Here is a 13,405-nt window from a genome sequence, read left to right as displayed (position 1 = left end):
AACATTATCTTTTTTACCTTAATTTGCACAGATACACAGTAAGAGAGAATATCCCATTTAACTATGTCAAACACCTCAATGCTAATACCAACAAGGATACCTCCAGCAGTTTTCACAGCTCGCAACCAGTTCCAAGAGAACCTCCCTCCTGGATCTAGTTGTTGCAACTGTAAACTAGAGAAATCCTCTTTTTTGGATTCAGAGAAACAAATAATATCAGGGCATGTCTCTCTAATGAGGTCATGCACTCTGGTGAGCTTATCAGGCCTATTTAGGCCTCTAGGGTTCCAAATTAGAGCTACTACCATTTTTAAAAATCAGTTTCCTTCTCCCCCTTTTCCTACTATGGACTAGTGTCCAAGGTTCATCATCATCAGGTACATCACTAATGTGATCCTCCTGATCAGACAAAACCTCATCCCTATCCTCTAAACCTACTCTCAATTCTTCCATAGATAGACTAATGTCAATAGAAAGAAAACTAGCACGGTTAGATTTATGAAAATCATCAAGTCTTTTTGTCTCAACCTCTTTAATTTTATCAATAACATAATCAACATTCAGATTTTTATGTCCCAGGCTAATGCCAACATTTTTTGCTTTATCAAGTAAAGTTGGATTATCAAGGGCAGCAAAAGAATTGGAGAAACCATGAATCTTATTACCTATAGGGATCTCCAGATTTTTTGCCTTCTTAAGATCTTGGGCTTTCTCAATAACAGTCTTGCCATCCCTTGGAATGCTAGAGCTCATCCTTGTAGCTTGCACAAGCCCCCACTGCTTCTTCTCCTTCCATACCATGGAAGGCATGGTAGGATCAGGATTGTTGGACAGCAATTCAACATCCCTCTGTTTAACACCCTCAGCTTCATCATCACTCTCAGCATCAAAATGTTGAAGAAGATTCTTTCCAATGTTCTCCTCAGCATTCCTTAACACTAGAGCATTATTAGCAGGGATACATGGCTCCTTGCCAAACACCTTGTCTTGGACACATGTCTCCAGGCTTTGTTTAGCAGCAGATCTATAAACACTTCTTCCACTAGGAAGGATGGAAGGATCTGTCTCCATCTTGCTATTGTTCCCACCAGATTTGCTCTTGTCCAAAGTCTTGAAGTCATCCCCAATTTCAGTGTCATCATCAAGGTTGCCCCCTTCATTACCTTGACCAGGGTCTTCATCATCATCCTCATCTACATCAATAACTTCTCCTTCATTCTCCACAAGAAAATCAATCAGGAAGAAACATTGCTCCATTTCAAAGAGCTTGTTAGATGGTATCTTGGATTTGTCCCTTACAGCCACCTTAACTCTGACTTCCTTGTAGAAACTCCTGAAGATGCCTTGCCAGTCAATGTTGACAAGCACACATAGGGTAGTAGAGACTTAGCAAATTGTCTTCCAAGTCAGCCACTTAGCAGGGATGCCCAGTATCTTGACCCAAACCTCCTGGAACTCCTCAAAAGGTTCTGCTTCACCCTCCCAGTTTACAAAGTAAATCACCACTCCATCCTTCTTGAGATTAATGGAGGGGTACTCCACTAACTCCTTGACTCTCTTGCTAGGAGGAAACCTCAATAAGAACCTCTTAGGACCAATCTGTCTGATCTGCCAGAACCAATTCACTTTCCACATGTCATTGAAACACTTCTCAAGCTCTTCAGCAGAAATTTCTCCATCTTTGACCACCACCACACCTACATTATCCATGTTCAACCATTGAACTGCTTCTGGCCCTTCCACCTCCACATGAAAGAACCCCAGCCCAGGGTTTGCACTCCCCCAGTATTGGGCAGTAGGTAGAAGGGAGTACCACATAAGGCAATTATCCATGTGATGCCCAGTTTTGCTGCAAATGAAACATCTTTTAATCCTGGTGCAGAGGCCTACATAATGACCAAGCTCTCCACAATTGTAACAGGTCACATTCTTGAATTTGGGGTCCAGGATAGGTCTAGGCCCACTAGCCACTGTTAACTGCATATTAACCCCAGCCCTATCACCACTATTCTTTGATCCATCAGAGGCAGTCCCTTTTTGATTTTTCTTCTTGTTCTTACCACCACCAGAGACCTGCTGTTGCTGTGAAGGAATCAGGCTAGCACTGCTACCCTGGCTATTAGGTTGAGGAAGGCTGGGAGTGATCCCCTGAGGCAGCATCATCATGGGGTTGAAACCAGGGGGGAATCTGCTGGTTGCCGAAGAACTGCGACCATTGACTCATCAGCATGTTCCACATATTGGGTTGTATCATCGGGAACATACCTTGACCAGACCCCATCTGCTGCATCATGGGTTGGGGAAACTCGTTCTTGACAATAACTGGATCAGGAGCGACGCCAAGAGAGGTTGCCGCCGAAGTTGTCGCAGCTGCCGCTGGAGGAGCACGGCCACCACCAGGGCCACGGCTACCCCCAGCACCACCAAATCTGCCCGCACCTCGACCCCCTCCCGCCATCTTGACGACCTCCACGAACGATTTCTTCCCTTCTTCAGCTCCCCACAGATCTGAGAACTTAATCACTATTGGCTTTGGTAGAAAACCAGCTCTGGCAGGGTAGCAATCAGCAGGAGTAAAGGATTTCGCCTGGACCAACTCCCTCCTGATCCAGACAAGCGTCTGAGACCCAGGCGGAGCCCTAGATCCGACCAGGCGTTTGTTGTCCGAGACTGCCGGCGCAACCACCGTTATATCCAACATTGAAGACGTATTCCTGAAACCCGCCGGCCCTGATAGGCCACCAACGACCCGATTTCGATCAGGAGGATCTAACCGACGGCCACCCATGGCTGCCAACAAGGAGCGGCTGCGTAGTGGGGCCCGCCTCTGGGGACTTCTCCAAGCTTCCCCCATCCTCTCCGGCGAGAAGCTCCTCGTCGGGGACGGATTTCCCCGTCGAATCCTCTCCATCCGCCACCGAACATCCGCAGAGCTTCGAGGACCAGCAGGGCCCACGGTCCGCAATCCCTCACCGCTAAGCAGCAACGGAGAAGGCCTCAGCGGCGAGCCCCGAAACGAGATCTTCACGGCGTCCAATTTTCCAGATCCTCCAGCCCTTGCTCCGCCATTAGCCGCTTCGGGTCTTCGGGATCCTTCAACTTGATCATCGCCAACGCCGCAGCCACCTGCTCCTCGAGCCCCTGCCCTGAGATCTGCGGCCGCCATCCCTTCGCCATCTGCACGATCGCCCGCTCGGACGCAAGGCTGATCTGGAGGATCAGCAACTTCCGCCGCAGCAGCGCTTGCTTTCTCTCCTCCGCCATCACCGCTTCCTTCTCCTTCCGCACCCTCTCCTCTCCCATCCTCACCTCCTCGGCAAACGATGGGAAACCCGCCGTCCACTTTGGGATGGACATGCTCCTCCGCCGGACGCACCGGCGAGTACCAGCGTCGGCGGGAGGTCGGGGCGGGGAGGGAAACGGCGGCGGCGCGAGGTCGCCTGGAAATCGCCAGTTCGCCTGCGCGTGGGTGAGCGTCATTGATTAATTCTCCATCGTAAAGATAAAGATAGATTCATGGTCAAACGATTTAAAAAGTTTGACTTCCCTGGTGCCAAACCCGGTCCAGCCGAGTCCCTCTCCCTCGTGGACAAACCCGGTCCCGGTCCCCAGCGACCAACGGCCTCCCATTCAACTCCCGCACCGCACGCCACCCGCAAAAGGCCCACCTCCACATTCCCATCCTACCCACACGTCACTGCCATGCGGTCCCACCAAACGACGGCCCGCATGTCAGTGGGCATCTCCAACCTCCACACCAACGACCATTCGGCCCAGCCCCCACACCGACGCGCACAGCTCCCTCTCTCCAATCGCATCCTCCTCCGCACCGCACCGCACCGCCGAGCTAGGGTTCCGGCGAGCGAGCGCGCGGGCGGCATGGCGGGGATACGGTGGCCGCCGGAGGACCCGGAGATGTTCCCGACGCGGATGCTCGGGACCGGGGTCTGGGGACCCGCCGGCCCCGCGGGCCCAGCCGGGGGCCCGCCCGGCGAGATGGCGTCCGACGACGACCGCTCGGTGGCCGCCGACTCGTGGTCCATCAAGAGCGACTACGGGAGCACCCTCGACGACGAGCAGCGCTACGCCGACACCGCCGAGGTCCTCCTCGCCTCCTCCTGCCCCTCCTCGGGCTCCGCCGCCGCCGCCGCGCCCTCCGCCTGCTCCTCCTCCTCCCTCAGCGCACACCACTCCTCCGACTTCAGGTCAGCCCATCCCCGCGCGCCCCTTCCTGCCTTTCCTGCCGCCGTGATCTGCTCTCTCCTGTTTTGGGGAAAACGCGTGATTTGGTCCTCCGCTGATCTGTCTGTCGAAATTGCATTCCGGCGTCGAAATTGGCGATGATGGCGAACAGCTTCGACAAGGACGTGCCGGATGTCGTGCCGCCGATGCTGGGCCTGCAGAATTACCACGACGGCGCGTACGCGGAAGACCTAGCTAATTACCATGAACGCAGCCACGCGGATGACTGGTAAAATGCTTCAACTTACCACTTCTGCTTTTGCACATAGGGAGGGAGAAGGCATGTTTTCATCGCTGTTGCTTGCTCTCTCAGCTTGTTGCATGTACTACTAAAATTTGGAGCAACCGATCTTAATTAACGGAATCATCATGAGTATTTATATAGGTTGTAGCCTTGTTGGGATTTATATATGAGCAACAAGGAGCATAATAAAGCTACTTGGCCGCCTCTTAATAAGAAATGTAAAACATGAACTATGCCAGTTGGAATTGCCTTTCTCGTGGGAAAACATTTGAGTATTGGGGTACCAAACTCTGGTGTCAGCAAATATGGGTAGTATTGTTTTCTACTGGAGGTTTTGTCTGATATAAGCTGCTGGCCAACACAAAAATCACAACCCACAGTGTTGGTCCTATTCCTCTGTCTGATCTTTATTCTGGACAGACAAGTTCTTGCTTGCAGCTATAATCTCGTTTTGGAAGGGGCTCGGTAGAATTCCTGTTGTTCTCTATGCTTTCAATTGGCAATCACAGTTTGGGTGGCATCTTTTGCAGGTTTGGCACCGAGGTCATGGATGTCCTTGTAGACTGGACCAAAAACTTGTGTTCCAGCAAAGATTTGCCCGGCTGCAGCGTGCTTGACATAGGGTCCGGAAGCGGGCGACTCTTGCAGCAACTCGCAAAACAAGGGTATGCTGTGGAAATGGGACACTCGGATCAAACCTATCATTTTCCATTTCTCAAATCTCATATTCTCATCTTAACATGAATGGATTGTTTCCAGTTTCAATACGTTTAGCAATGAGTTACTGTTCAAAATGTTCACTAGCAGCTGCGAGATAAACTGTCTGTTTCTTTTTGGTCCTGGATTTGTATACATACATTAGTAGAGCATATGATTCTAGGAAGATTCCAAAAATGGTTCTGGATGCCCCATAGACTGGTGGCCCCAGGATTCATATGTTTGTGTGACATCCAAGGGCATTTTATGGACTGTATGATCGCAGTAAAATTTTAGTTCTTTCTGTGAATTTAGGACTATGGCCGTATGGGATACTGAGATATGGGTGCATATGTGGTAGCCACAAATAGAAGCAGTTGTTGATATTTGGTCCCTATTGATTTATCTTGGCAGTGTATGACATGTTAATGTATGGATCGTCATATGATTGCCAATTCATGTAATATCCTTAAGAAGTACCTCTTGGAAGCAGTATAGGGTGTACTCTGATATAGTCATATGACAATGCTTTTATGCTTTGAGAAAGATCATACTGGAGTCTCATGTTCACTTCGAAAGGTATCTCTATGACGTTACGGGTTATTTTGTATATAGGAAAAAAATCTTTATACATTCAGTCTTATCATTTAGTCAACGTACTGGTAATACCTCTTGTCAGTACTGACTTCTTGAGTAATTATACAGGTTTTCTGATCTAACTGGCATTGACTACAGTGAAGCCGCTATTGAGCTTGCTCGAAATCTTGCAATTCGTGATGGATTTGAGCACATTAATTTCTTGGTGAGTTGGTCGGTGGAGCACTAGACGTCCACATTACATGATTGTAATTCTTTCCACATTTACTTGCCTTCTCGTGCTGATGTTGAACATAGTGCCTCAAAATGGAAAGATGAAGAAAGATCCATTTCAGATTTTATGAAGCATTTAATATTTGCAGGTTGATGATGTTCTGGAGTCAAAGTTGGAGAGAAGGTTTGAACTTGTGATGGATGAAGGAACTCTGGATGCAATTGGGCTCCATCCGGATGGACCTGTAAAGAGGTAAAATGTACCTTAATCCTTACGACTGAATTGCTAGAATTTGTTTGGAGGAAAGGATGGGATCACTTGATTGCTATAATGTATTAATTTGTCTCTGTTGCTGCATTTCAGAATGATGTATTGGCAGTCAGTGGCTAGCTTGGTTTCTCCTGGTGGTGTACTGGTTAGTACTTCCATCTAAATCGAACAAAAAATATTGCATTTGTTTGCAGTACATTTACAGCAAATTATAGCCCCAATATATTGGCAACCTGAAATTTTTGTCCACGTTTAAATTTGATGCCTTATTTAACTGCAATAACCCCTTTATCTATATGCTCTCACCTGATACAGCAACCATCTTGATTCTTTATTGATGAACACATGCCTGTCTGAGAAATTGAGAAAGATGGCTAAGCAAAAGTCAATGTGTTATCTTCTGATTTTACTTTGCATATGTGCAGGTCATCACATCGTGCAGCAGAACAAAGGATGAGTTAGTGCAGGAGGTGGAGAACTTCAACCAGAGAAAGCTGGGCGCTACGGTCCCTGAAGGAGCGTTGGCCAGTGATGCTGTGGTGTTCAAGTACCTCGACCATGTTCGAGCTTATCCAAACGCGGATAGCATCGCCACCGTTGCTTTCCTGCATACATGAAATATATGTGTATCCTTTCCCTAACTTATCAGACCTGTGAGTAACAATGTACCCCAGGGCAGCTGTTCTTCTACGGGTGTTAATTTACCTTGTCGAATACGTTTGTCGGACACGTTATTCACTACTATGTTGCCTTGTTATAGCTGGATATCTTGTTGATGTAATCTTTGAAAGCTTATCAAGTAAATTTCACAACCAGATGTCATCTCTAGCAGAGCCCAGTTAGCGGTTATACGGGTTCGGGCCAAAACTGGGCTAGAACGGAGCCTGAACTCGCGGCCTGGCCCGTATAGCGAGTTTGGGACCCCGATAAACTGCGCGGTCGCCCCGTATTAAAAGGGGCAAAAGGGGCCGCGGAGGGGAGTTCGGTTTCCAAACTCTACTCCCCTCCGCTTCTTCCACTCCCTTCGCCGCCGCCTACCCCGTTTTCCTGCGAACAATCGAGCAGCCCGCAGCCACCGTTCCACCCTCCTTTCCGGCGCGATGGCCTCCCGTGGTGGCTCAGCAGGCCGCGGCGCCGGATTGGGCAACGGGGACTCGCCGCCGCGTCCCCTCGTGTTCCGCACCGACGCGGAACGGCGGAAATGGAACAGGTCGGAGGGCGCGTGCAAACGCAGCGCCCGCCGGTGGACGAACTGGGGGCTTCACGCCCCCCGGGAAGCCGGCGAGGTACACCAACGCTGGCGAGGGGTCCTCGTCCGGCGGCTCAAGTCGCGCACCGCGGCTCCTCATCGCCGACAGCAGCGACGACGACGACCTCGTCCCCGCACGGTCGCCCACCTTCTCGGCGGGCGACTACGTCCACGGCTCCGACGAGGAGGAGGCCGTGCTCGCGCAGACGAAGGCCATCTCCGAGGCGGAGGCCCGCGCTCACTTCCGCCGGGAGGAGGCGGACGCCGTCCGCCAGGTGCGAGAGTACGAGGCGGCCCGCCGGGAGGAGCGTGTCCACCGCGTCAAGCTCGAGATAGTCGAGCTTGACGCCGACGAGGAGTGAAGCTCCTCCACGACAGCGTCGACACCGTCTGCCGCCGAGACGCTCCGCCACCACCGGCACCGCCGCACGCATAGGCCATTATTTAGGCCGCATTTTGCTTAAACTTAGTAGCGCTCGCCGGTGTATAAGTAATTTAGGTTTAATTTCTCGAATTATGTAAGTTTTGATGCTCAACCGGAGCATCAAATCCATCTATATATATGATCATCGCCTAATTTACCCGTGACATTTTAAATTCAGTTTTTCAGTTCCTGTTTTACGGATTCTACTCTGTGACAAGGTTTTTCCGACCCGTAAACACGAGTTCGGTGAACTGAACTTGCAGTTTTCAGTTCACGTGTTTACGGGCTATGCTAGAGATGCTCTTATGAGACAATTAAAGGCCTGAAGATCAACCAAGAGCTAGAAAGAGAATGTGTTATCATGGATTCCTGTACCTGTTTATACTTCCTTCCATTTGCAAGTAATTTTTGGTGACCTCTTCAGTACATGGGAGAGGTAGAGAAGCTCACAAGTTACAGCATATGGGTTAGTCTTGTGATATGTACAGAGCCACTCCATTCTTCTTTGTGCACACAGAAGCGAGTGGTTCAGACTATCCTACTAAGTCAGGATACATTGTCTAGTCTTTTCCCCTGTTTCATTTCGTTTCTTGGGATCTTCTCTTCTGTCGATCGCAGCAGGGCGTCATCCTTGAATTTGATGGTGTTAGTAGACTGGGATCAGCCGTGGTTGCGAGTAAGGCCGTTCTGAATCAGTGTCGATAGCATCCTCTTCTTCCTCCTCAGCGTCAGTGTCCGCCGGCGTCATATAGGTTTCCTGGTTTTCCTACAGTATTATGTGATCTAGACCCGAGAGTTATGCATCAGAAAATAGTGTAGGATCTACTATAAATGGGGAACTCTGTTCAATGCAAGTGATACTGGTATCAGTTTTCTGCTGCTAACTGTACTATCACGATGACCGCACGTGAGCAGGTTCCAAGCCCCCCAACAATGTCAAATTCAATTAGTGCTGGAATTACCTGTTGGCGACGACGACGGTGGTAGGTTGCGAGTGCTCTCACCATGACCAAAATTGGAAATAGAATCCCCGCAGTCCTCAGCACAAGAAGCTTTATTTTTGTTTCCCATAAAATGCAGAAATGCAAGATCAGAGGATTGAATGAATGCAAAAACAAGACTATATTTCACTACAGAAAATGCTGATGATCCTCAATCTAATCAACAGAAATGTTGATCATAACTCTTACCGAGAATAGGGCGAATGAATACTCCCCATTCCCGCCGACCACGAGAGGAAGAGTGTGTCGAAGAACCAGGAGGGCCATGAACTGCACTTGTTCAATCACAACGACAAGCTGGCTGTTAGAAAATCATTCACGAATTCAATTCAAACACAACCTATCTAGAGGAACTTACAATTATAGCGATTGTACGGCAACAAAAGGCGCTGCTCCTCGTCCTCACGGGCAAGTAGTCCTCGTAGTCATCCATGAAATCGCGCTCAGAGGGCACCATTGTTATGACCTGAGAATCATTGAGATCGTGCCGAGCAATCTCCCAGTTCCCCCTGAGAAGAGATCAACACAGGAGACGTTTTACAACATACATCATAGTTTGCATCAAGAAGGCATGCGAAATAAGTACCTGAAGTTCATTGGTATACTTCCATAGTGAAACAACTGCTGCGGGGAATTGTAACCTGGCCTGAATTGCTGCAGAAACAGACAGAGCATAAACACCTCCATGACTAAAGTTATACATATTTTATCCGTTTTAATGATTTTTTATCAATACATTGGCTGAGTAGACACTTTATTTTTACCTGCAAGCATATTTCGCAGATGGTATCGCCCTTCTCATTGCACCATCGTTGGATGCATTTTCGGTGAGCGTACTGCAAGAATGAAGAAGGTAAGAATTTGACCTGATGTAATTCACCGGTATCAGCGACCAAAATACCTTGTCTTATTTGTCCAATCATACCATGATAATGGGTCATTTGATGTGACAAGTATAATCAAAAGAGACAAAACGCCACAAAGTTTCTTCGAAGTTTCAACCACATCTGACACCGCGTAGCACATAATGTAGGTAGTTGTCTCACGCATTGTGTGATGGTCTAAAATGGTCCTCTCCATTGCTTCTAACTTTGAAGAAAGAGAAAGACCTACTTCCATTTTTAGCATCTAGTGAAGTGGTTTTCCTTTTATTTTTCAAGCTATATATGTCACAATCCGAAATGGAAGGCCAGTGTTAGGTACTGCCTTTCAAGCTACCACGGTCAATTTCGCCCCCAGATATGTCACTGAGCATTTCATACACTTGATCAATACAACCTACAGCTAACCACAACCATAAATATCAATAATTCCTCATGCAAAGTCAAACCGCACTCACTAATATATAACTGGAAATAAAAAATACCACACAAACGAGAAACACAGAAGCGCCAATTAACTAGTCCATGTCGTACAAAAAAAATAAGAATATAATCTGACGTAGTTCACCAGTATAATGGACTGAAATACCATGTAATTTTAATCCAATCATATCAAAAAGGACAAAGGCAAGAATGTTTCTTTCCAGTTTCAACTACATTTGACCCTGCATGGAACATAATGTACGTAGTTGTCTCATGCTTTGTGTGATGGCATAAAATGGTTTCTCTTCGGTCTCCATTCCTTATAACTCTGGGGAAAGCAAACACCTACTTTCAGTTCACCTTTTATCTTTTATGGAAAAAAAGTTTTCATTTTAGTAAGACTATACATATATGTCACAATCCAAAAAGGAAGGCCAATGTTAGGTAATGCCTCCCAAGCTATATCGAGGCAAACACAGTTGATTTTCATCCTCAAATCTGTCACTAACCTTTTCAGATACTTAATTAGTATAACCTACTACATCTGACCCCAACCATAAACCATCAACAGCTCCTCATGGCAAGTCAAACCACACTCACTAGTACAGACTTGTAAACATAAATTAGAACCCACAAAATAAAAATAAAAAAGGACTAATTAGCTAGTCCGTCTCGTACTAAAATAATAATATTTCAAATTCCTATTGCAGAACAATTTTGCAACTTTTTTCCTCGAACACAATTCTGCAAGCATTTTGTATAGTCGAATCTGGAATGCAGGTCATACCTTCGGTTTCTACTCAAAATTCGACAGTTTCCCTATGAAATCACTGGAAAATGCTACTCCCTCTGTCCCAAACTAAGTCAATTAATTTGGGATAGAGGGAATACAAAGTTTACAAGTTCAGATTTCAGAAAAGTGCTACAGCTTGTTTGTAGTACAACAGAATCTGGAATGCAGGCCCATTTTCTGAGTTAGATTCAACTGTTTTACTAGGAAATCACCGCGAAATCCTGCCACAAAATTCACAAGTTGATATTTCGGAACAAGACCATGGCTTGAAAAATGTTTACCTTGAGGCTGCCGCGGCAGCCGCAGGGCGCTTCCATGCCGCTGTCCCAGTCCTCTTCCTGGCAGATCCTGCACTCCACCATCTTGCTCGGGGGACCGCCGTCTCCAGCTGCAGCGGCGGCGCAGCAGTAGCCGACCGCCGCCGTCTCCGCCGGCTTCATCCTGCCCCCGATCGCCGCCTCCAGCGTCGCCTCCGTGAGCAGCCGGTCCACGAGCAGCGCGAGGTGGTCACCCATCGATCCTCCTGCAAGCACGAGGTTGATCATCCATGGCAGAAACAGTTGCAGACTTGCAGTGAGGTGTGAAATTAGGGGCGTATGCGCAATGCGAGCGTTGCAACTGCTGCTTATTTTGCCAACCGTCGGGCAATTGATAACCGCAAGGAACTGGCGGGAGGTGAAGCCAATGGAACCATTTTTTTGTTTGTTAATCTGAAACAGCTGGTGCAGCAGGCCAGCAGCATCATCAAGCGTGCCAAGAACCGGACAAAACCTCTGAACCTTTCGACGGGGAAAGCGAGGGAGGGAATTGTCCCATATACAGTAGCACGACATTGATCGGAAACAAAGTTTTTTGCCGCAGAAAAGAGAACACGAAGCACGAGAAAGCTGAAAAGAAAAGAAACTCACCTAGAGAAGAGAAGAGAGAGTTTTTCCTAGGAAGCAGAGATTCAGAGGAGCTTAACCGAAGAGCGGTTTCGGATTTCAGTGCTCTGATTGGCTTAACGATGAACAGATAAAAGGAGGACGAAATGTTTACCTTGCGGACGGCAGGAGAACCGGAGGAAGAAAGCTTTGAAGGGTGGATTTGGGGCGTGGTTAAGGCAAGAAGAAGAAGATGAGTGGAGGGAGAGAGGGCAGGGGTTAAGGGAAGCAAGAGATGGAGTGGAGGGAGATGTAAGAAAAGAACGGAGGCCAAGATAGCCAGGCAGCCAGCCAAGGGGAAATGCAACGGAAGAACACTCTCACCGCGTCGTCCTCTTTGCTTCCCTGGGATTTAAATTAGAAGAGAGGCAAGCAGAGGAGATGGGGAGGGGAATACGTATCGGTGATACTGTCGCCACACAACAACTTCACTGATTCTTTCTCGCTTTCCAAAAGCTTCTTCTCCGTTCTTTTAGGAGCCACCTTTTTTCTTTCCGTTCAATTCCACTTTTTGGAATTTTGTTGTAATGGTTCAGATTCATGAATTGGAATGGTTAGCAATAAATAAACTGTTTTTAGAATACTACACTAGAAGTTTTGTTATTTGACTACATACTTCTTGTTTTTTTACCGACACTCGCTGACCGGAATTCAGTAGCTTGTTCGGGCAGCAAAAACAACACTGAGTGCCCTTGGATTTTAGGCCTGAGATACTATGACTTGCTTAGCTCGCTGATTATGTCATTATGCTACGTACTAGCTTAGGAGATTCTCTGCACTCGAAGGATGCGAAGGTTGAGGCGGAATGGCGGATTCCCTTGTTGGTGGCCCACCACTAACTGCACGAGCAAAATGGCGGTGCATTCACGATGTTGCCCCTCAGCCTACCTAGGACTGTAGCCAGTAGGTTTAACTAACGGCTTGCACACGTTTCCCGCCACTACCACGGCCACGACGCCCACTCTTTCCCCAGCAAATTCTTACGCTTTTAATTAACTTGGTTTCGGTACTAAGACTGCCTTATGTGTACTCTGATTGTTGAGGAAAAAGTAAGTAAAAATTTCACATGTTAGTCGATTGCTGAGGAAAATTTAACAGATTGCAGGGTCATGTACATCTCAGAATTCGCAAAATGGTCATTTAAATTCATTCGATCATTTTCTTATTTCTCGCGACTCATCAACGTATATCACTTTGACAAAATAGAACATGAGTGCAGTTACTTTTCTTTCCAAATATGGAAGTGGGCAAATAAGTTAATCTGGTGACCAGCGGCCCCCAACACGTGTCAAGTGACAATTCCATCCGTCCACATAATTCCTATTTTGGGCAAACCAAGAAAAAGGTGTCCGACTTGTCAACTCCATCACCAACGCTTTGTCGGATGATGTTTTGATACGAAATGCGATGAAACCTTAATCATGTATCTACAATTTTGGGCAATTGGC

At 47.5% G+C, this 13,405-nt stretch overlaps 2 protein-coding genes across 3 annotated transcripts; one reads left to right on the top strand and one right to left on the bottom strand.

The window, feature by feature from the left end:
• Positions 1 to 3,879: 3,879 nt before the first annotated feature.
• Positions 3,880 to 7,078, top strand: LOC124666751 (EEF1A lysine methyltransferase 2-like). The gene is made up of 7 exons (XM_047204081.1): positions 3,880 to 4,205; positions 4,355 to 4,471; positions 5,017 to 5,151; positions 5,888 to 5,984; positions 6,142 to 6,245; positions 6,357 to 6,408; positions 6,689 to 7,078. Exons 1-7 carry the CDS (start codon positions 3,880 to 3,882, stop codon positions 6,878 to 6,880), a joined length of 1,023 nt encoding a protein of 340 aa, XP_047060037.1. The 3' UTR covers positions 6,881 to 7,078.
• A 1,276-nt stretch (positions 7,079 to 8,354) lies between these two features.
• LOC124668076 lies at positions 8,355 to 11,549 on the bottom strand. Of its 2 annotated transcripts, none has more exons than XM_047205277.1 (7): positions 11,316 to 11,549; positions 9,702 to 9,773; positions 9,524 to 9,591; positions 9,296 to 9,446; positions 9,127 to 9,207; positions 8,899 to 8,988; positions 8,355 to 8,702 (listed from the first exon to the last, which is right to left on the bottom strand). In XM_047205277.1, exons 1-7 carry the CDS (start codon positions 11,547 to 11,549, stop codon positions 8,583 to 8,585), a joined length of 816 nt encoding a protein of 271 aa, XP_047061233.1. In that variant the 3' UTR covers positions 8,355 to 8,582. The 2 variants fall into 2 exon arrangements, with proteins under 2 accessions (XP_047061233.1, XP_047061234.1); XM_047205278.1 differs by having other exon boundaries at positions 8,355 to 8,693.
• Between the last annotated feature and the right edge of the window lie 1,856 nt (positions 11,550 to 13,405).

This window comes from Lolium rigidum, chromosome 6, assembly GCF_022539505.1.
Source record: "Lolium rigidum isolate FL_2022 chromosome 6, APGP_CSIRO_Lrig_0.1, whole genome shotgun sequence".
NCBI lineage: Eukaryota > Viridiplantae > Streptophyta > Magnoliopsida > Poales > Poaceae > Lolium > Lolium rigidum.
This window is presented reverse-complemented; position numbering and strand designations above follow the sequence as displayed.

What these genes read in the sequence shown, in the direction of transcription:
- LOC124668076 (XM_047205277.1), bottom strand. Translation starts at nt 11,549, where the DNA reads ATGGGTGACCACCTCGCGCTGCTCGTGGACCGGCTGCTCACGGAGGCG. An exon ending in GCTGCCGCGGCAGCCTCAAG is followed by an intron (nt 9,774 to 11,315) that starts GTAAACATTTTT and finishes TCATTCTTGCAG; the next exon opens with TACGCTCACCGAAAATGCAT. An exon ending in ACCGTCGTCGTCGCCAACAG is followed by an intron (nt 8,703 to 8,898) that starts GTAATTCCAGCA and finishes ATAATACTGTAG; the next exon opens with GAAAACCAGGAAACCTATAT.
- LOC124666751 (XM_047204081.1), top strand. Translation starts at nt 3,880, where the DNA reads ATGGCGGGGATACGGTGGCCGCCGGAGGACCCGGAGATGTTCCCGACG. An exon ending in CGCAGCCACGCGGATGACTG is followed by an intron (nt 4,472 to 5,016) that starts GTAAAATGCTTC and finishes CATCTTTTGCAG; the next exon opens with GTTTGGCACCGAGGTCATGG. An exon ending in CAGCAACTCGCAAAACAAGG is followed by an intron (nt 5,152 to 5,887) that starts GTATGCTGTGGA and finishes GTAATTATACAG; the next exon opens with GTTTTCTGATCTAACTGGCA.